At 38.3% G+C, this 20,794-nt stretch overlaps 2 protein-coding genes across 2 annotated transcripts; one reads left to right on the forward strand and one right to left on the reverse strand.

Moving 5' to 3' along the window:
- Positions 1-12,740: 12,740 nt before the first annotated feature.
- On the reverse strand, positions 12,741-17,942 carry LOC132792130 (glutamyl aminopeptidase). The gene is made up of 6 exons (XM_060801376.1): positions 17,679-17,942; positions 15,906-16,357; positions 15,694-15,849; positions 13,746-15,150; positions 13,199-13,680; positions 12,741-13,134 (listed from the first exon to the last, which is right to left on the reverse strand). Exons 2-6 carry the CDS (start codon positions 16,349-16,351, stop codon positions 12,921-12,923), a joined length of 2,703 nt encoding a protein of 900 aa, XP_060657359.1. The 5' UTR covers positions 16,352-16,357; positions 17,679-17,942; the 3' UTR covers positions 12,741-12,920.
- On the forward strand, positions 16,885-17,661 carry LOC132793048 (uncharacterized). Its single transcript, XM_060802645.1, has one exon. It carries the CDS (start codon positions 16,885-16,887, stop codon positions 17,659-17,661), a length of 777 nt encoding a protein of 258 aa, XP_060658628.1.
- Positions 17,943-20,794: the final 2,852 nt, after the last annotated feature.

Below are 20,794 nucleotides of genomic sequence, written 5' to 3' on the forward strand. Positions count from 1 at the left end.
GTGACTGAGACTGCGACAGTGGCAGAAGCAGAGGCAGAAGGAGCCTCCTTACAGACACACACAAATACAGACAGTATATATACTCCAAATTATATACTTATATATATGTAGTGGGTATCTGTTGGCCGAGCACTATATTAGGCCTTCGACCCTTGGAGCGGAAGTTGAAATGGGCGCTCAGAGTCTGTGTGGAAGAGAGTCGAGCCTCCAACATTCGAGTAGGCAATGTTAAATTACAAAATGGCGCAAATTATAGCGCAGCTGAGGCAGGAACGACATCGGTGGTTAGGAGCAAAAAAGGGGGCGGGGACGGATCAGGCAGAGTCGAGTCGAGTCGAGTCGCGTCGCGGCGTTGGCCATTTCCGTTCGAAGGCATTTTTCCAAATGAAGTTTGCAAGTAATCATGAAAAAGGTAATTTAATAAAAGCAAAATCGAGAAACATAAAACTAATTTACGGATCTGAAATTGCTTGGGAAAAGCTAAAAAGCAACAAAAAGACGAAGAATGCCGCCGAAAAAAAAAAAATATAATGCAACAACGACACAATATCGAGTTGCGGGTGCGAGTTGCGGGTTTATCGCTTGATTTTTGAGCTTTTGAAGTTCAAGGTTGAACAAGGAACCCATTACGAGGGCATTTGGATTGAAGATGACCCGTAAGATGTTCTTTACGATGTCCGAAAAATGGAAACGAAGAAGTCGTCGACAGAAAGCAGCTTCAGTCAGGCGAAAGAATGTACTCCACATACTGGTCATAAGTGAGCAACTTAAAGAGCTCAGGCGATTCAATAAAGGCTAACAAAGCAAATGGATAAGCTGCTGTCCACTCGTAAACTATTTATATATGTATGTTTTGCAGCTGGAAGACAGGCGAGTGCGACGGCGAGGGAATGCAGTTGAGAATGGGTTAAGTCCACACACGGCAGCAGCACAAAACATGTCCAGCCATTTCACACAGCAACTATAAGCTGCTCAAGAGAGAAATGGAGCAACTTGCTGACACACACACACATACACCTCTTGCTCTTGCTCTTTTCCTCGCTCTGTCCAGCCACACGTATGACAAAACAATTTGGGAAGCTTATTTATTCTATTTTTTTCTTGGTTTTGTTATATTTTTTGTGGTTGCCTCCTTTGGCTGCGTTCCAACAAAAATATTTGCAACAAAATGTTACAAGGCCAAGAACTGCAGCAAATATTGCAAATGCTAAAGGACAACATGTTAAAGTTTAAGCAAATACATATGTATGTGCGTGTCTCCTCCCTCTCAACTTCCCTCTGCCTTTCTATCTCTGTGTGCGGATTTCCCAGAGTATCCTCTTTTTTCGTGCTAGCAGCGCTTGCTTGCCAAGGCAGCCAGTGACCGACATTGGCTGCAATTTTATGCCAAGCTGATTTTCCAGCCAACTTGTGCCACATGCGAGCCGAGCCGAGTATTTAAGCAAACTTTTACGACTCTATGCAACCTTAAAATACTTGTAGTATGTGTGTGTGTGCTGTGCACATTTGGTTGCTTGAATTCTTTTCAATCAATGAATGCCACTTTAATGCCATTTTACGAGCACAAGTTGTATTTGGGTCCCATTCAAAATCTGATGTCTCAGCTGTGAGTAAACTTGGCATTAGCAAAATAACTAACTACTTGCTAAGCCTAAATTTGAATTGCACTTTTGTGACATTTCCCAAAAACTCAGTCAACACAGCTTTGTGCAGTGTGCATACTTGATAAAATTACGCATACGCCACATTGCTCATCAAGTGGATTTAAAACAATAAATTTTAAATACAAATCGTTTATTTGGCCAAGTACTTATGGCTTAGTGTGCGTGTGTATGTGTATGTGTATATTTATTTAAATATCTTATCGTCTAGCTGCTTTTATTTAGTATAGTCGAATTGCAAATAATAAAGTTGGCATGCGATGTGCATTATTGTGACACTCTTTAACCACGCGATGGCTGTTGTATTTTCAAGGCAGAGGAACATAAGTGGAATGCCAGTAGCTGAAAGAAAGTCAAAAAAGCCTCAACAACAACAATTAAAATCCATTTTAATTTCTATTATGCAAATTTTGTCAAGTGGCTTTGTCAACCATTCTAGACACACACACACACCCATAGATACCTGTAGAGGTAGCAAGTGGTCTAGTCGGGCTGAACTGGAGGTGTGCCTTGCTCTGAATGCATGCATAATAATATCATTTAGGCGAAGGCCTTCCAGCTTAAGGGAGCACAACGGCCTCACATCCTACTAACTAGCTGCAGCTGAGTGGCCTATGGAGTGCTGGGATCATGTCTCGACGCAGAGTTGCATATGTCGCGGCTGGCCATGTCAGTAGGCAGCTGGTGACTCTGTGACTCGGTGACTCTGTGTCCCCTCCTGGCTGACCCAATTTGCCTGTTCTAACAATTTAAATTTGCTTTGCTGAAAACAAAAACAAAATATTGTGTAGCCAGCGCGCTTTGCTCATATTTTGCATAGTTAATTCAATTCGGTCAGCATTATATTAATGAGAATATTGCACAAAGCGGCCCAAAAAGCAGCCAAATTTAATGCAGAGCGACAGAGGCAGAGGCAAAGCGGAGGCTTTAGCGTAAGAGGAGAGTGAGCAGCAGAGCAAAGTGGGTCAAAATGAGAAAAAATGCGGCGTATTTCTCGCGGGTGACAGGCACATAACGCAACAGCGAAGAGCACACAGAAGATACACCATGTGGCACACACACACTCACACAGACACACTCAACCTCATACACACATATGCGAAGTAGAAGGAGCATGTTAAATGGCGCCCTTGCCACGCCCACGCTTGCCACAAGCGCGGCCCAGCGGTGTCAGCGGCGGCACTTTGACATTTTTGGAGCAGTGTGCTGCAAGCGAATCGGAGCGGTGCGGTGCGGTGCGGTGCGGTGCGGAGGTCATGCTCGAGTTTAAGTTTCAGTTTGAGTTCATGCGGTGGCGCTGCGCCTGAAAGGCAAATCATGTGCCATGGCCTCAACAGCCGACAGCAACAACATCAACAATGGCATGCAAATAGAATAAATGGAGCAGCAGCGGCACAAAAAGGGAGACAACCAAGGACCTGAGAGACAGAAGCAGAGCAGAGCAGAGCCACAGAAAGAAGCCGGAGCAGCTGCGACATTGATTTCGCATTTGACATTCGCAGAGGCGCGAATCATTTTACGTATGTTGCCGGCGTTTTGCCTGGCGAAATTCTGTAATAAAATTTTATGAGCGACGCCGGCGACGCGGTGTCAATTTTTATTGTTATTCCTTCGCCTCCTGCACGAGGCGTCATAAACTTGAAATCGATTAGCCAACAGCAGGCTGGCAGGCAGGCAGGTCGACAGGAGGGAAGTGAAGCAACGACATTGCATGATACCAAACTCAAAAAGCTCAAGTGACAAAGTTTTATTTTGATTTATGACCTGGAATCATGGAAACGCATAGCATAGAATTGAATCGTATCGTGAAGCAGGCGCCAAGAAATCAAAGTCATCCTCGTGCTTTGCCAAGAAGATAAACCCAAAAAGCGAAGCAGTAGCGAAGACCAAATAAATCACATAAATTAAACGCAGTCCAATGCAATTTTACTTTTCCGAAAGTTGCTCAAAGTTCCGCACGAGGAGCCTGCAGAGCCCGCAGAGCCTGGACATCCTGCGACCAGATTGCTCAACATTTTATGATGCGGCTAAAGTTTCTGTTTCGTGTGTATACCACGCAGCCAAGCGCCTCAAATGGGTTTGCATGACTGAGGAAAATTTGCAATACTTTCAATTCTTTAAGCTATCTATATTTACTCCGTATAGGGTATCCTTGAAGTCAGCGTCTCCCGAGGCTTGTGTCCTTTACGTATCTACTCAGCTTTTTATGCATTTAATTTTATGACAATTGATCTGCCGATAACAAAAGTATTTTGAATTGAACTCTTAAATTAGCTACAAACATGAAGTTGGAGTATTCAAATAAGAAATAAAATTTTCAAAAATGTACAATAAGTTTTCATTTCCTTCTAGCTGTGAGCTGCCATTTTCATTTAACAACCCACGAGACCTCACTTTGCGGTTAATATCATGCGCTATTTGCACGTAAATCGTTTATAATTTACCCAAGTTCATAATAATCATTCAGAATGCAAAAGACAAGTGAGCTCGGTATTCGAATACCCTGCAGTGTTTGCATTAGAATAGTTCTGAAACAACAAAACAATTTGCTTTCAATAAACTCTAAACTCCTGTGTATAATTCTTAATTATTATAATTCAAAATATAAAATAGGTAATATTAGCTCATTACTATTTATTATCAGATGTGATTTGAAAGGTCTGAGTTGCAATCTAAGGATTCTCATCTAAAACTATAGAATAATACATTTTATATTTTATATTATATAAAACTTATGTCTTAACCAATTAATTTAATCAATGGTAATATATTTTATATGTATTACATAATTTATTCTTCGGCATTGCGTTTTTGGAATATGTATTTTGATTAAGACATTAACAAATGAAATCACGTAAGAAAGCTAAATTCAAGTGTGTACCCGCTACCCATTCTGAACAAAACAGTGCTGTATTATTCTTAAAATATTCTAAATATATATTTCTAAACATACTAAAATATACTAAAGGATATATTTAGTATACATATATATACCATAACATCATAGACCCGACAGTAGTAGCCGTTTCTCCATATAAAAGTTGTTCTTTAATAACTTTTACAATTTTTATCTAATCGCAACTAAATTTTCAGGACTCATATTAGGTTCATATTGCGGGGGCGGAAATAGGTGTATCAAAAATAAAAAAACAAGTGCTGTCGACTTAAAATTATAGCTCTAACTCTTATTGTCTCTGAGATCTAGGTATTTTTACGCACAACGGCCAGACATACAGACATGGCTATACCGACAATTTTAAGGCATGATTTTTAACTTGAAATATACTTAATTTTATTATAAGTATTAATGTTCTTATAATTATGCGTTTACTTACTTAAGCGTTTAAGAAATGTATTTAATACACCGTTATTTTCAGACTCTTGATGATTCTCTCTACTTGCACATTCCTTATGTGTACAGGGTATAATTATGGATAAAGTGAGCATGTGTGTTTATACATACAGAACATATATATGTGCCTATGTAAATTGACTTTTTGATAGCATTTTGTCGCTTGCTTCTCCTGGACATTTGCCGTAAGTGCGCACAATTTTCTTATTGTTGAGTCGATTTTTTTGTCGTGTGTTCCGTGTGGATGTGACCGAGTACAGACACGAGTGCGTCTTGTGCTAGTCCATAACATGCCCAAATAACATAATTTTTGGCATCAAAATCAATTTTCATCGTTCCCCAGACACTGTCACTTGTGGAGCTGTGTGTGTGTGCTTTTGTGCGTGTGCCAGAATCTGAATCAGATCCAGGGCCAGGACTTTCCCTTTCCATGTAGGAAAAAGAATGCCAATTCAATGTGCAGCCCATTCCATTCTATTTGACATGAATTGGCCGCATTGTCGTGAAAATAATGCAAATAGTAATTTCTGCGATTGCCTTGTGTCCAGGCAACGAGCAACGTGGAATCGCTCGTACAGATTTCAGACTGCGACTGGCTAATGACAATAACACCATTTCTATTTATTCCTGCGAAATTTGCACCTGATATCCGCCCAACAGCAACAGTGTAGGGGGGAGAAATTTCGGCTAGTTCCTGTTGCCGTTAAGGCATGACGACAACATCAACTTTAATATTAAAGATTAGAGCAGTAAAAATACTCGTTCACTTGATAAATTTATTTTGCGAAATCAATTCCTTAAAGGCTTACCAAATGTGTCAAAGCAGTTGGATTGAAGGAGCCGCCGGGAAAGGGCTGAAAGGAATGTGATATACATTACAAAATAATATAAATGGGAAATAAGTATAAGTATACCACTATGCCAGTGTGGGCGCTTGGTCGAGGGATTTGGTTTTTTGTGGGGGTTGGGACTCTGCAGCTGAAACGGGAGCTGGGGGAACGTGTGAAAAATGAAAGGAAATGCCGCGACGCTGAGGCGGAAATGAAAAATGCACGAAAAAGAAAAACGGAAATGCTACCAACGGCGATAAGAATGCTTAACAGCAGCAACAACAACAACAGAAACAACAAGTAGATGAAGTACGAGAAGTAAATAAACAACAATAACAACAAACAGAACAAACAGAAACAAAAATACTTCACAGGGAAAACGCATTAAAATTGCACAGTTGGACCAAATATATACAGATGCAAGGACATTCTTTACTTATTTTTCAATTTTTTGGTTTTTTGCAATATTAATGTGAAAGTTTGCCATAGTCAAGACTTTACAAAGAGATCTATATATTGAAATTGAAATAAAGTCGTCAGTTGGACTCAAGTATTTAATTGAAGACTCAACGAATGTCATGATTTGCGCTAATTGCGAAAATGTTGAGATCCACTCAAATCACGGAAAATGGATGCACAAGCCTGTAATGAATTAAAGCACCTCCTGGTATGTGCAGTGCATGAAACAGACAATAAAGAATGTGCTCCCAAGGTCCAGACAGCTGGGGCTGCGAAGCTGGGCCCAAAATCCAGAGAGAGAGACAGACCCAGACCTAGACCCAGACTGAGAATGGGTCTGAGTCGGAGACTGAGACCCATTTCCATTCATATTTCATGGGCCCCGAAATTGGTGCGTGTTTGTTTGGCTTTTTCGCACCAACTTTTTAGCTGGCGTCGTTTGACTTAAATCTGAGGGGTTGAGAGTTCTTTAGGACCGTAACAAAAGGATCGTCAGAGCAGCCCAATTGTCACGGGCTACGTTCCAGAAATGAGTCATTAAGCAATAAACAAAGCACTTGGTCGAAAAAGGGGGAAAACAACAGCTGAAAGAGAAAAAAAATACAAAAAAAAAAGAAAATAGAAGAAACGAAGGCACAAAAATTTGCACACGCGCTATCAATTTGTACCCAACAATGGAGCAAGGGTCTTAGGGATACGCTGAGACTCCTTTTGGCATGGCGCGTGCCGGCAATCAAAAATAATAAACACCCCTAATTTTGAGATATGCAAGAGGAAATTCATTGCCCTTTGTCCGCTCGAGTTCGAGTGGGATTGGGAAGCTGGGATGGGAAGTGTGTTGTCCTCCACATTGTCTCATTAAAATCAACACCAATATCAACACGAATGCGTTGATGATATTTCAGACATCTCAGCATCATTAATATTTGGCGCTTAGGCAAATGCAGCCGCATTTTCCCAAACGATCCCATACCATCTGGCCTAACTCCTCTCCTACCCCGCTCGCATCCATTTAGTAGGCCACCCGCTGCGCTGAATGCTTGCCATGTGCTCCCAAGCACACACAAGCACAATGCCAGGATGACGCATTGTTTCATCCTGTGCGGGGCGAAACAGAGATTTGGATCTTTGCGCCATTGTTTGCAGCACCGAAATAATGCCGTTTCATGCATATGCATTTACGAATACATAGAATGCTGTGTGATGCTACCACAGAGTGGGTGTGGCAATGCCGCCAGACAATCAAACTCGATGTCACAGTGTGCCAACGAATAAAATTGCTCTGTTTAATATGCATATGCATCTCGTATTCGTTTATGCGTACTATAGAAAAGATACCCACTAATTTGAAAATACACTAAAGACTCGCAAATTAGAACCAACATCCAACCAAAACTGAAAACAAAAAAAAAAAAAAGACGCTTCATAAAAAGTCACATGCTTTGGGGCTGCATATTAAGTGCCCGCAAAAAGCGTTGCATGGTTTCAGGCGCATGCAATAAATCTTTGAAATATTTTGGAAATTCATCTGCGACAAAAACTATTGCATAAAGCAGAGCGCTGCTATTAAAGCTTTCGACAAAAACCAGCCTAAACGAAATGAATTTTTAAATGCAACCAAAGATAAGAGATTCATTGGTTTCTGCTGCCAAGAAATCGTTTCCAATTTCGAAGTAAACAAATAAAACTTTTGTCAAATAAAACATCATTGTTACCTGAGTGCCCCAATTTTTTTTTTGTATTGTTATTATTTGGTAACACTCGCACTTTCAACAGCGCAGCAGCAGAAGCAGGAGCGGCAGAATAAAAGCACTTATCTCGCTCTCTTCTTATTTAACTAGCTATTTGCGGAAACTGAAAAGCAGGCAAGTCTAGAAAGAGGCAGCTGATGTCCTTTGCTCTCCACTCTCCACTCTCGACTCATTTCGCTTGTGTTTTGTCGAAATGCTTTTTGCTTTTTGCTTCTTGCAATGGTCTCGAGTTAACTTGGCCGCGTCCGTTCAAGCATTGCTCTATTGGTTTTCCCCTTCGATGCGTGCTAAAAGTGTTTTTCTTAACGGAGTGTGGGAGTTCGGAGCAGAGCTTGCACGGACGGAACCTGTAGAAACCTGTGTAAACAGCAGCAACAGCAGCAGTAGAAGAAGCATCAGCAATAGCAACAGCACCAACCGAAACAATAATATAAGCAACATCAACACCAAGAACAACAACAATGACAAGCACTTAAAAACTGGCGCTTTGAACTTGATGTAGTTGCTGTTATTGTAGTTGTTGTGACTGCTTGTCCGTTGTGTGTGTGAGTATGTGTTTTTGTTGCCAATATTATTGCTACGCTAGCAGGCACTTTCCCTGAGTTGCTGGACTTTGTACGGTTGCAGGGGGATTTGTTTTGGCTTTGAGTGTAGCTTCAAGGTCACACTCAAAGAGCTTGCATTCCGTCAAATGCCTTTGAAGTGGTCAAGTGTTCAGCTGACCTAGTCAATGGGAAATTGAGTTTGCATTTCAATAAAACATAAACTGCGAGCAAATGGTTAACATGGCTCTAACTATATTATGGTTGATCGACCATCATTATGATAATTACACTCACATTGTATTCCATCGAAATCGATAATTTGTGACTTAATACCCTCATTAGACCGAATTGAATGAATCAGATGTGCTATGAAAAATCGATAGTTGTACATCTTGGTGCACGTTACGTATACGCAGTGTAACATATACTAGTATGCATACAAATTATGCACTATGAACTGTCCGTGCACAAAGAGATTACAATTTCTTTTGGTGCTACTGTTTTGGCCATCTGCTGCCTGACGTTTGTTTGCCTGGTTAAATTTAAGGACTACTAGGCAAATTGCTGCAACTACAAGTATAAGATATTTGCAATTTAATTAAATGAAATTAAACAATCTTGGCAGCATTTGTGCAAACATGTGTGGCAATTGTGCTTGTAATCTAAATTTGTAAGTTTCACATCTATAGTAAGCACAAGGAGCTCGTCCTGAATCCCCCCTAGAACGACTTCTTCTCTTCCCCCTTAACCAGGTCTGGGCAGATGCAAGTTTTTAGATTCGTTTCTGTGGCAATTGCTGGGAACTTTCTGTGAATGTCTTTGCCTGGCGGCGCCAGCACAAAGGGCCAAGAAGGAGTCAGGCAATAGTTTCACGTCTTGCAAAATTCAAACAAAACTGGAAGGAAGCAATAAATGCAATGCAAAGTTTTCCCTCTAATGACATTGATAAAGGGACGCACAAAAAGAAACAAATGAAAAGAGAGCCAGCCAGAAATCAAAATAAATGAAACTATGAATCGATTTATATACATTCATTTATTTATTCTTTGCAGCATTTATTACTACATTTTGATTTTCTCACTTTGATTTATATTTTTTTTTCGTTTATTTATTTATGCAATAAGCAGGATCAAAGTAATGGTAAATATTTGCATTAAATATTCGCATTGCTGCATTACTTGAAAACTTTTTTAATGAATTTATTTTCTTGCAGTACTTTCACGTCCCCTGCCTTCGTCTATTCAATTTACAGCATAAGACAAAGAAAAGCATAAACATGCAACAAAATGTGAGCCAAAGCAAGCAAAGAACCAGCAAAATTTACAGCTAAAGTTGAATCCAGGTGTGGCAATAATTGAAATAAACGCGATTTTGGCGAACCCTGCACAGCAGCTCTTTGCAACTCAGTTATTAGGTCAGAACCCAATTGAATTACAATGAACTGCCACAAATAATGGGCCAATGGCAGCCCTTGGTCCCATACCAATACGATAGATTGTCAACCAAGCATTTCATATGCAATTAGAACTAATTAGGCAATGACTGCATTTCTGCCATATAAGACCCGATAGATATAGAGAATAGCTCACAAAGCACGCATCTAGAAATTCAATTTTAATGACTTATTACGTAATTTGATCCTTATCGTTGCAGACGCTCTACACATAATTAATTAACATTTCACATTTGCTGTGGGATCTTCAAACAGAGATGAAGCAATGCAGACTACGAAAAGGTCTTTAACCAAGGAAATCAAATCGATTATCAGAATAATTTGAGAACTGTACAAGCAGAGCGGAATCTGTCGCTTAAAATAATAATGCATGTGTTAACATAATTTTACACGTATTATTCCAGAAATGACTTATTCATCAGTGCGTATAATTTCATCGTAAATCATTTTCAATTTTTAACAACAACAGGTTAAATATACGTATTTCCATATTTATACTGCCACTCGTTACGCATAAGAGTATGGTTACTTAAAGACCATGTATGTAACAAGTCAGAAAAACAAATTTTATTATTATTAGAGCAGTTCCAACAATATTAACAACATTAACATACAAATTATAATAATTCTAGAATCCATTTTTATCAGAATTCACATATGTTATGTTACATGAAATATTTGTTTATCGTAATTTACTTAGAATACATTTAATACATTTATATATGATAGGAATTCAGTTAGCGAGTGTTTCAAAGTCGAGCTTTTAACCTTCCGAAACCCTAAATGTTTTTGATGTTGTTTTAATTGAAACCCCTTCTCCGCACCATAGCTTAAATTTCAATTTCTGTGCATGGGCATTATTTTATTTGAGTATCTGTCGGTAGCTTTCTGTATTCACACTGATAATTTGACACACAAATAATATTAAAGTGTCGCATTCACATGTTATCGTTCAATTAATTCATAATAAATAAATAAGTAAAAGTACCGCTGCACTGAAAATATGAAACATTCATAATTATGTATGTCAATGTGTGTTAAAATCATTAACTCATTCAGACCCGGGCACAAAGTGTGAGAGAGAAAAAACAAACAAGCTACGGATGCATTTCTGACATCACATTTAATTAATTTAATATGCATTTTTTAACGGCATTAATATCGTTAATTTTATGATTGGGCCAATTTTCATTCTCACATTGCAATTTTGCATGACAGGTACAAGAAGAAATGCAAATCGTAAACACATCGAAAATCAAATACTCTTGCAGGCTGAGAATCAATTGGAAGTTGAATTTTTAAATTACTATGAATAAATAGTATACAGTTGCTTATTATATTTATATTGCATTCAATGAGGCTCAATAAAATACTTTGAATAATGTAAATATAATTTAGTCACATATAAAACTTAAAGAATACAACCCAAGCTCAGTCCTCTATAAATTACTTATATTTATTTTCAAAGAATAATGAATCGGAAATATTAGCATATACATTTTGCAAAGCTGTCAATGAACTTTTTTAAATAATAAATATAAAAATAAACCGACGTAAAATAATTTATGTTCCATATTTGAGGGAGTTAAAAAAATTTAGTTTAATGAAAACTGAATAATATTTTAGACTTCTGAAATTTAATAACAGTACTTGTCAAATTCAAAAGAAATCCTACGACAACATTCGTTTTATTTTACGAACTAGGTGCTTGATTAAATGTAATTTGAAATTTATATTTACTATACCGTATTCAATCATATATAACACGAATTTAAGTAATCTACTTAGGCTAAATAGCATAAGAACATATCAACACATTGTTGGCAAATGGCTTGAATAGTTGATTAATTGTACAAATTGGCAGGATATAAATGAGTGATTTGTGAGCGAACTACAAGTACATACAATAATGGAAATATCAGTCGGTTTTGTTTTATTCTGTGTCTGTCATTCTCAAGGAGATGACAGGCCACATCACTGGGGCAATGTCATGCCCAGAGCAGCGCACACACACATATACACACACACTCACACACAGAAGCGAACTGCAAACAAAAGCAAATGGCAGACAAGTTTGTAAATGAATGTGTTTATCTCTTCGCCTGAGCTGTGTGTCTATGTGTGTTAGTCTATGGCGCATCCCGTGTCAAGCAATTCACAAGTCAAAGGCACGACAAGTTTCTGACAGCCAAACAGCAGGATCCAAGACGGATTCCCACCATCTAAGGAGCTAGTTCCTGAAACTGCTTTATTCCTTTCAATTTCAATTCCAAGATTTCATCACGATTCGGTTAATTAATACCATAGATGTTGTATATGATACGTGAGGGCTCCAGGCACGATTCGCATAGATTAGTTCCTCATTTCTGAGAATTGAATCAGACTCATTTGCAGATGAGCAATTAATCAGTTTTGCCAGTGTTATAAATGTAAGTTAAGTTTATTTATTTTAAATTTATCGGAATGTTGTCTACGCTAACCTTCAACACCATTAAACCCCGGATATCTCTAGCAATTTTCAGAAGTTCCCAAAATTTTATTAAGCTCATTATTTCCATCAATTTGTAGATAGATGAGTTCCTTATATCTGAAAGTAGACTCAATCGTAGTTGAGTAATTAATTAGTTTTCCCAGTATTGTAAATGTTGTATAATTTATGTAAGCTATGGGTTTTTATTTTAAATATATTTTACTAAATATCTAGTAAATTTATCTGAAATTTGTTTTGGCCAAGCTTCATTACCATGAACATCAACTGCAATTTCCACAGCTTTCTCAAATAACTTTAATCTCATCAATTCCATTCATTTGTTGCATAGATTACTTCCTCATTTCTGATTTTATATACTATATGTTATGAACTTTTATTTTAAATATATTTTATTAAAACTCGTGTAAATTCATCGGATCGTTGTTTTCTCCAAACTTCATTAACATTTATGAGATTATGTGCAGTTTTCACAGTTTCCTCAAATTTCTTGTATGTCATAAGTTGCATCAATTTGTTGTCGCCAGGCGCAATTAATCCTTTCTCAATTATCAGCATGAGTAAACTTTTGATATTTTTAGCACTAAATTTATCACTGTAATGCAAATAATACGATCAGATTTTATATCACTATGTTCAATAAATATTTGAGTACTTACTTGAGAATTCCAGCATGTTGGAAGATGTGATTTGTAGTCTCTAGAGCAACATGTTTGCGGCTTAAAGCCGATGACACGACCTGTATATAATAGGGAGTTGTAGTTTTGTCTGCCTCCTTCAACAGATAATCTAGCAACGGTTCCAACAGCGTGAAGTTACGAGTACAACCGAGACCTCTTGCCCACATATCCAGAATTGGTTCGATAGTCGAGTTTTGGAAACGTTGCCGCATTATCTGAAACTGCTGCTCATCGCCATACTCAATGCTCGCACTGTACACAATATCGCGATAATTAGCAGGCACTTCCTCAATAGTTAGCTTGAGCGCTTCGCTAATGCAGTTCTCCACACCATAACGACAGGCTTGAGCATAAGCCAAGCGACATAAAGCAACCTCTTGCATCGAAGTAGTCGCTTTGTTAATGGAGCTTAGAGTGGGGCAGCGCTCGTATAGCGGAGCTATCAACTTCTGCATAAATACCTGAATAAATAAATGTATTGTAACTAGAGTCAATATCCTTTATACTTCTCATTTCGTCAACTTACTTTAAATATCGGAGTCTGCGATTCATGCAATAAATCTCCGTGTTTGCCGAGCACATCAAGTATTCTTTTCCAAGGCACATATTGATCTTCATGTGGCAGATACTCCAGTATACTAAATGCCAGCTCATAGCTTTGCAAATTACTCCAGGCCAATGCCATAAGATCGTCCATTAGCTGCGCTCGATTAAGCACATGAATATCGTTAAAACTCTCCGTTGAGTTCAATGTTTGAATGATCATACGCCAATTCTTCAGATCATAGTTCACACGATAGATGGTATTTACTTGGGGATTCAGCATGATCCATTCATCCGCTGCTGGCTTTTTCAGCAGCGTTATATTTCGATCAGAGTTAGGGCAATCTAGCCAAAACTGAGGTTGTGTTTCTTCAAAGTTGGCCTGATGTTGAGCTACAAAGGTAAGGGGAATCGACCAACATTGCTCTGGGTAATCTTGCACTTCATCAGGTAGCCAAAAACGAGTCTGATTTACGCTGACTCTGCCAGTTGTGTAGTCTCGAGTCACGCTAACAAGTGGATAGCCCGCTTGCTTGGTCCAGGTGTCCATAACACTGGCGATACGTAGATCCTCGAATGAACCATTAGCATCCACAGCTTCCTGCATTGACTGCCAGAGATCAGACTGAGACACATTTGAATAGGCATGATTTTGAACATAGCTGCGTATACCCGAAAAGAAGACATCTTCTCCCAGTAGCTTGTGTAGCATGCGCACTATCAGCGATCCCTTCCTATATACATATTCGGAAAACTGATTTAAAATGCTGTCCGGATTGTCAACATCGCGTGATATAGCTATTGAAGAGTTGATGGCATCTTGACGAAAAAACGTCGCCAAATCGTTGGCAATATACCGCTCTCCAGAGCCCCAATCTGGCAAGAGAGCATCAAGCGATGCGTAGCCAAAATACGTAGAAGGTCCTTCCTTCAGCCAAAGATCATTCCACCAGCTCATGGTTATCAAATTACCAAACCACTGATGGGCATATTCGTGTCCAACTGTGGAGGCCTTGCTCTCCTTATTCTCCAGTGTCTCTTCGTCATCGTTGTGCGTAAATCTACTCTGCTTGAAGGTGACGAGTCCCCAATTCTCCATTGCAGAGAATTTATGTGTTGGCACTGCCAACTGATCCACTTTTCGCAATGGAAAACTAAACTTGAACAAGTTCTCTAAAAAAACTATCACTTTTGGAGCGAAATTGGCAAGAAAGTGACCGTCTTTAACTACTTCTGGTTGAAGCCAGCTCGTAAAAGTTACATTATTATCAGTGTCACTCGTTTGCTTATCAGAGCTGGTTAAGTTGTGTACTGCGTAGGCCACCAGGTAAGTTGATGTTCGGAAAAGTGGTTCATGCTGGCACCAAATATAATCATCAAGCGTTTCACTGCAATACAAAATACATTAAAGATTAGTGTTGGTTCGTTCAAGAAAGATCGAATTTAAATTATCTATTTAGTAAAGTGAACAAACTGAAGCCTTCTTATTTATTGAGTTGCTCAATTTTATTTTTTACTTGGTTCTTCTTTAGTTGTAGACTTGTTTACTTTCGATCCTTAGTTAGTTCTTGTTCACTTTCTCCTTTTTTATTTAGTCGTTTTAAATTTCGTTTTCTGTTATGTTTCCTATTTTCAGAGTTAAAGCTGGATTAAATATACAAAAATATATAAAGATGATTTAAAATTTACGACTCAAGATCGTCAAGGAGCGAACGATAATTGAAATCGAATGATAAACGAAATATTATTAATTATTAATATATTTTATTAATATATTTCGAACAATATCGGGAACTAAAGCGAACGAACGAAACGAACGATTAGGTTTACTGAATATGAACGAACGAACTTATTCAAAAAACTTTACGTTGTTTCCGCTGTTTGACTATTGCTAATTGTACAATATATATAAAAAATATAAAATCACTTACTGCTTTTCACATTTGATAATGGGTGTATTGCTTTGCCCTATATAGCTCTTATGGTAGCCCAAGGTAATATTAAATGTCGCTTTTAAATGAGGCTCATCGAAGCAGGGAAAGGCTAATCTTGCCAATGTTGGGGAAAATTGTGTAACAGCCAAATAACTGTAAGAAAAATAAAATTAGTAATTACTTAATTTTTAAATGTATCAAATACTCACTTGGTTTCATTGGTCTTTGTGTTGTTGAACGAGCTCCAGTAATACCCACTTTGATTGTTATTCAAGAATCCCTCGAATGGAATCATTAACTCATAGTGCTCATCATCCTGAAGCAACTCGCAAAGTTGCAAAATGAAAAACTCCTTATCCTCATCGAATTCAGACTTAACAATGCAGTTGTTTCCATACCTCGAGGTTACTATTATTTGAGTTTCATCAATGGTTAAATTTTTGGAATGCAACGTGATATTGTTAATGTGAGCGTTGACTTTGAACTTAATCTTTACTTGTCCTTCAAAACGCAAGTGATCAGGTCCATTAATATGAGTTAGAATACGAAGTTCATAGTGTTCTGGCCTGAATACATCGGGCAATCGAAATGAATCGTTTATAGACAGCGCACCTACTGTCATTAGAAGCAATATAAATATTCGGGCAGTCGGCATGCTGAACTGGAAATAGTATAAAGAAATTGTTAGAAAATGTTAATAGTAGTGTAAGTTGCTGAAAGGTATCCTTTGCTTTTTCTTTGCTTTGCTCTCTATTAGAAATTTGTTACGAAATCTTGAGTTATGATTCCAATTTTATTTTGTAAATTGATTCCCAAATTATAATTCTATAATTATTTCCACAATTTGCAATTGTAATGCTTTCACGCAGATCCAGTTTGTTTTTTTTTGTGGTATACTTTGAACTTCATCTATATAACACATTATCGATTAACATAGTATATTATTTGGTATATTTTCAAGATTAATACCACACTGTTTTGCTTTATTACTAGTCTTATATAGATTTAAGATTTAGTTGCACAATTTAGTTAGCACACTTTTCACTTCTTATCATTATGGTTCAAAAGTCATTTCTTTTATTCTATACACCTTTGTATTTGTTACACTGTTTACAAAAAAACACTAATAAGTAAATCACTAGTGCTTTCAGAAATATTTCGGCCACTATTAGTTAATATTATGAAAAGATGTTTGTTAAGTTTATGTGCTCACAACTTTCTACAATCTCAACTCCACGAAAATTCAATAATCTACTTCGTTATCCAAACACTGCCTGGCTTCAACAGCGAAAGATAAGTTATCACAATCCTCGTCGGCGCGGAGTACGCTTGGCTCTGGTTCAGTGGATCAATGAATTGCGTTCTCGATACTGCATGTGGAAGCTGAAACGTTTGCTTGCACCCAACTTTGATGAACTTGACTTTCTGTTTGGGGCACGTCAGGCGGCCACAATAATAATCAAGGCAGTGCATGAATCAGACTGGAATCGCATTCGAAGTTGTTGTACGGATCAAGGGAGCTGTGCCATATACAGTCTTTGCCAGAGTCAGCGGAGTATACACTATTCGAAACTGTTACGCTTTGAAAGCCAACATCTCTGCCAGGTATCGCCCACATCGGTTAGGAAACAATGTGAGGATGGACGCACTTTCGTCTACGTGAACTTGGTCTTTGTCGGACTACGCAACATGCGCGACTTTGCGACTCAAAGTGAGCAGGACGAAATGCTTCAGCTTATGCGGCAACTTCTGGAGCAGTCTCAAATTCCAGATCACAATTTGATCATCCAGCAGAGAATTGTGTTAAGTCAATTCGCATTGACTCTGCGGAGGGAGTTGAAACAATCTCAGCCTAATCCTCAGGAATGGCTTGTGGACTTTTATAAGGTTTTCGGATTCAAGTTGGTCAACTATAGTCCCGTCACGTTGGAGTATCGAGTCATTGAGATTGTAAAACCAGTTTAGCTTCATTCCAAACGCACCTTGATAAACTCTTGTCAAGCTCGCTGTTTGTTTTTTTTTACAATTCTTCAATTGTTCAATATCACTGTCAATTACGTGCTGCTTCTTGTGATCGTGGTATTCATTCAAATTACCGATATTAATAAGTTACTTTTCGATATTCTTAGCGACACGTCTGTTTACCACTCGAGACCGATACTGACTGACCAGCGACATAAAGAAATCGTCGCTATATACTCGTTTTTTTAGTCAATTGTCTTCCCTAAGCGACATTTTCATAAAATGTTCTGTACTCTGCTACCTGAGAAATATAAATATCTCAGATGAAGTAAATTTTGCCGATACTCGTATATATGTTATTATTTGTGTTTTACCTAACCCGTTGCATCAAACAGATGTTGTTTATTGTCCCAGCCAGAAGCTGACAGATGCTTCTTAATTTAAAAAATTTAGAAGAAGTAAGAAATGAAATGAAATGTCCAGTGACGCCGACAAAAATCTACCTGCTTAATAGCTTTAGTAAACAATCTGGTATATTTTGCTCTCTATGTATTTAATTGTAGTAGTATATCATTATGTGAAACGCTATTCTGAGGGTATTTCATAGTCTAGCACACTCGATTGTAGCTTTCTTACTTACTAAAATAAAAATTGAATCATAACCATTAATGAATACTGCAAACATTTGCTAACAAAAGTTTAATACCCCGTTTGGAGCACTTTCATTTTTAAAATTTTGTTATGATCGAGTAATAAACGTGAAATTTGTTGAAAATAGAATATAGTAAACTAAATTAATCAGCTGTGAACGTTAGCGTAAACTGATTAACCTTAAGATTATAGTTCAATTTAAATGTTTGTTTTGTATTAAGAACAGCTTTATTTGACCAAAGCAAAACTGTTAATTTGCATAATACGAACATATTTTTGGATTCTTCAAAAATGTTATCAGTGTCTTACATTCGAGCATTTTTGACTGTGGGTTTCTTAATTGGTTTAAATATCATTATTGCAACAATATGCATAGCAACCTAAAGATGCGTTGAATTACATTAAATGAGTTCTACGCAGTCCATTGTCATTAATCCTACTTAGTGGCTGACATGCTCATTCCTGTGCCCTTCAATTAGACCATTTTAAAAAGTTTTGGCACGCTCTTTACAGTCTCATTTGGCCAACAAGGTCAGAGTTAACAGTTACATTTCCCCTTCTGCCTCTACACTTGGGTCTGACTGTTTTGCACGCACTTTATTTTTTTGCCATTCTGCACTTTGCACTTTTGCCAGAGGGCTCTGGTAGAAAAATAAACTATTCTCGCACTTCTCGCACGGAATCACGCCGTGTCGCTTTCGAAAGGCATATAAAAAATGGAGGGCTTAATTAAAAAGCAAAAATGTGCTGCGATTTTCCGCTTTTTTAACGCCAACTGCAACAACACATCGTGCCCCAGCACTGCAGTATGCTATTCAAAGGCAATGTAACTCGACTAAACACATACCCTGTGCAATAAGTTTAACATTTGAAAACGCATTAAATTTTAGTTATTTATTTACAGCATTGTACTTAAATTTCACTCAACAAGTATGAGATGAATTTCTCAAGTCTTTAACGCAGTTAAGCAAGTCATTCTTTACGACGCTTGTACACCCATTTCCGTATTTGATTGTAGGATATAAGGTAGAGAAAAGAATTGGACAACATTTACAAAACGAAAACACTACTTAGTGGCGACATTTTATTTGCTGTTGTTCCTTTGCACAGACGGCATCCATTTCAAATGTGCCTCGGCATGGCGGGACTCATGTGTCTTCTTAGACTTTCAACACGTCTCCACGGCAGATGGTGTTCTCTCTCTTTCTTTATCTCCTCTTTTATTAAGAAACTCATTTTTGTTAATTATAGCTGTTACTGCTGTAACACAAAAAAAAAATGCGAAACTCTCAAGAGCTCATTAAAACTGAAAAGTCACAGTGCACCAGCAAAAATAGTCGTAACGTTGTTTCGTTTCGAATCAAGGATGGTGTGAAATTGGGCTAACAATATTGCAATTGATTAATTGAGAAACGTTGAGCAGCCGTTACAATTTCAACCATTTTCGAAACGTAACGTTAAATAGAATTTAAATTGAACGCTATGAGCAGCGAAAGCGAAATACACTCGCTCCGATGAGATGGGACTTATTCACAGCACTCACTTCATGGGTAATTGTTATTCATCAGTGTGCACACTAATGTATATGTAAGCGTATGTGGCAAGTGCAACAGCAGATGTGAGTGTATGTGAATGTATTCATGGATGTGCGTTAAAACTATACAGGCCAAATGGCGGAGATCCATCACAATTTACAGCGCAAGCGGACCAAAGTTGGCAATAAAATTTAATTTATATCCTGACAGTATTGCTCCAGTTTTTTGTTGTTGCTGTTGTTGTTGTTCCTGCTTGTTGTTGGTTTAGCTCCGGCAAGGCAAACGCGTCCAAGTGTTTGCAAAACATTTAATTCCATTTTCGATTACTGTGAAATGTGCTCGGGACGAGACGGGGGACAGCAGACATGAACGACCAGCTGAAAGTCTGGATAGGACTCACCACATGGGCCACACGCCGGAATATTAATGCTATGGGATTGTGCTTGGGCCTCGCAGAGGCAAAGCAGGGCAAAAATGCAATTGCAAATTCCCGACAAATGTGAAATTTGAATTGGCAAAACTACCTGCCAGGCAGACATACAGACTGACAGACAGACAGCCAAGCTAACGGACAGACATTGAAACTGGCATCTGTAGAGGCTCGACTAGTGTCATTTGTAAGCGTTGTCCAACGTCCACTCAAAGAGCATTTGTTTGGGTTAGAGAAGAGCATAGAGCTTGTAACTCGCAGCTCCAGCTACTGCTCCAACTTGCTGCCTCGCACCTCGCAGCTTACACTGGGCCCTGCACATCTCGCTCACCTTGCCAGTGCAGTGTGAATCAGGGCAATTGAAGTGCTTTAAAGTGCTCTATGGCTGGCACATAAATAAATGTTTGCACATTTACTTTACCTTCCCCGGATCGGTGTTGGCTCTGAATTGGGTTGAGGGGTGTTTTGTTGCCTCAGGCTTCGATTCGTTGCGCTTCCTGTTCCCAGCACGTTCATAACT

Source organism: Drosophila nasuta, chromosome 3 (genome assembly GCF_023558535.2).
Source record: "Drosophila nasuta strain 15112-1781.00 chromosome 3, ASM2355853v1, whole genome shotgun sequence".
NCBI lineage: Eukaryota > Metazoa > Arthropoda > Insecta > Diptera > Drosophilidae > Drosophila > Drosophila nasuta.

Coding starts and splice junctions, on each gene's coding strand:
- LOC132792130 (XM_060801376.1), bottom strand. CDS start 16,351: ATGCCGACTGCCCGAATATTTATATTGCTTCTAATGACAGTAGGTGCG. Junction 15,151..15,693: donor ATTATCAAATGTGAAAAGCA/GTAAGTGATTTT, acceptor TTTGTATTGCAG/TGAAACGCTTGATGATTATA. Junction 13,681..13,745: donor CGCAGACTCCGATATTTAAA/GTAAGTTGACGA, acceptor TTATTTATTCAG/GTATTTATGCAGAAGTTGAT.
- LOC132793048 (XM_060802645.1), top strand. CDS start 16,885: ATGTTTGTTAAGTTTATGTGCTCACAACTTTCTACAATCTCAACTCCA.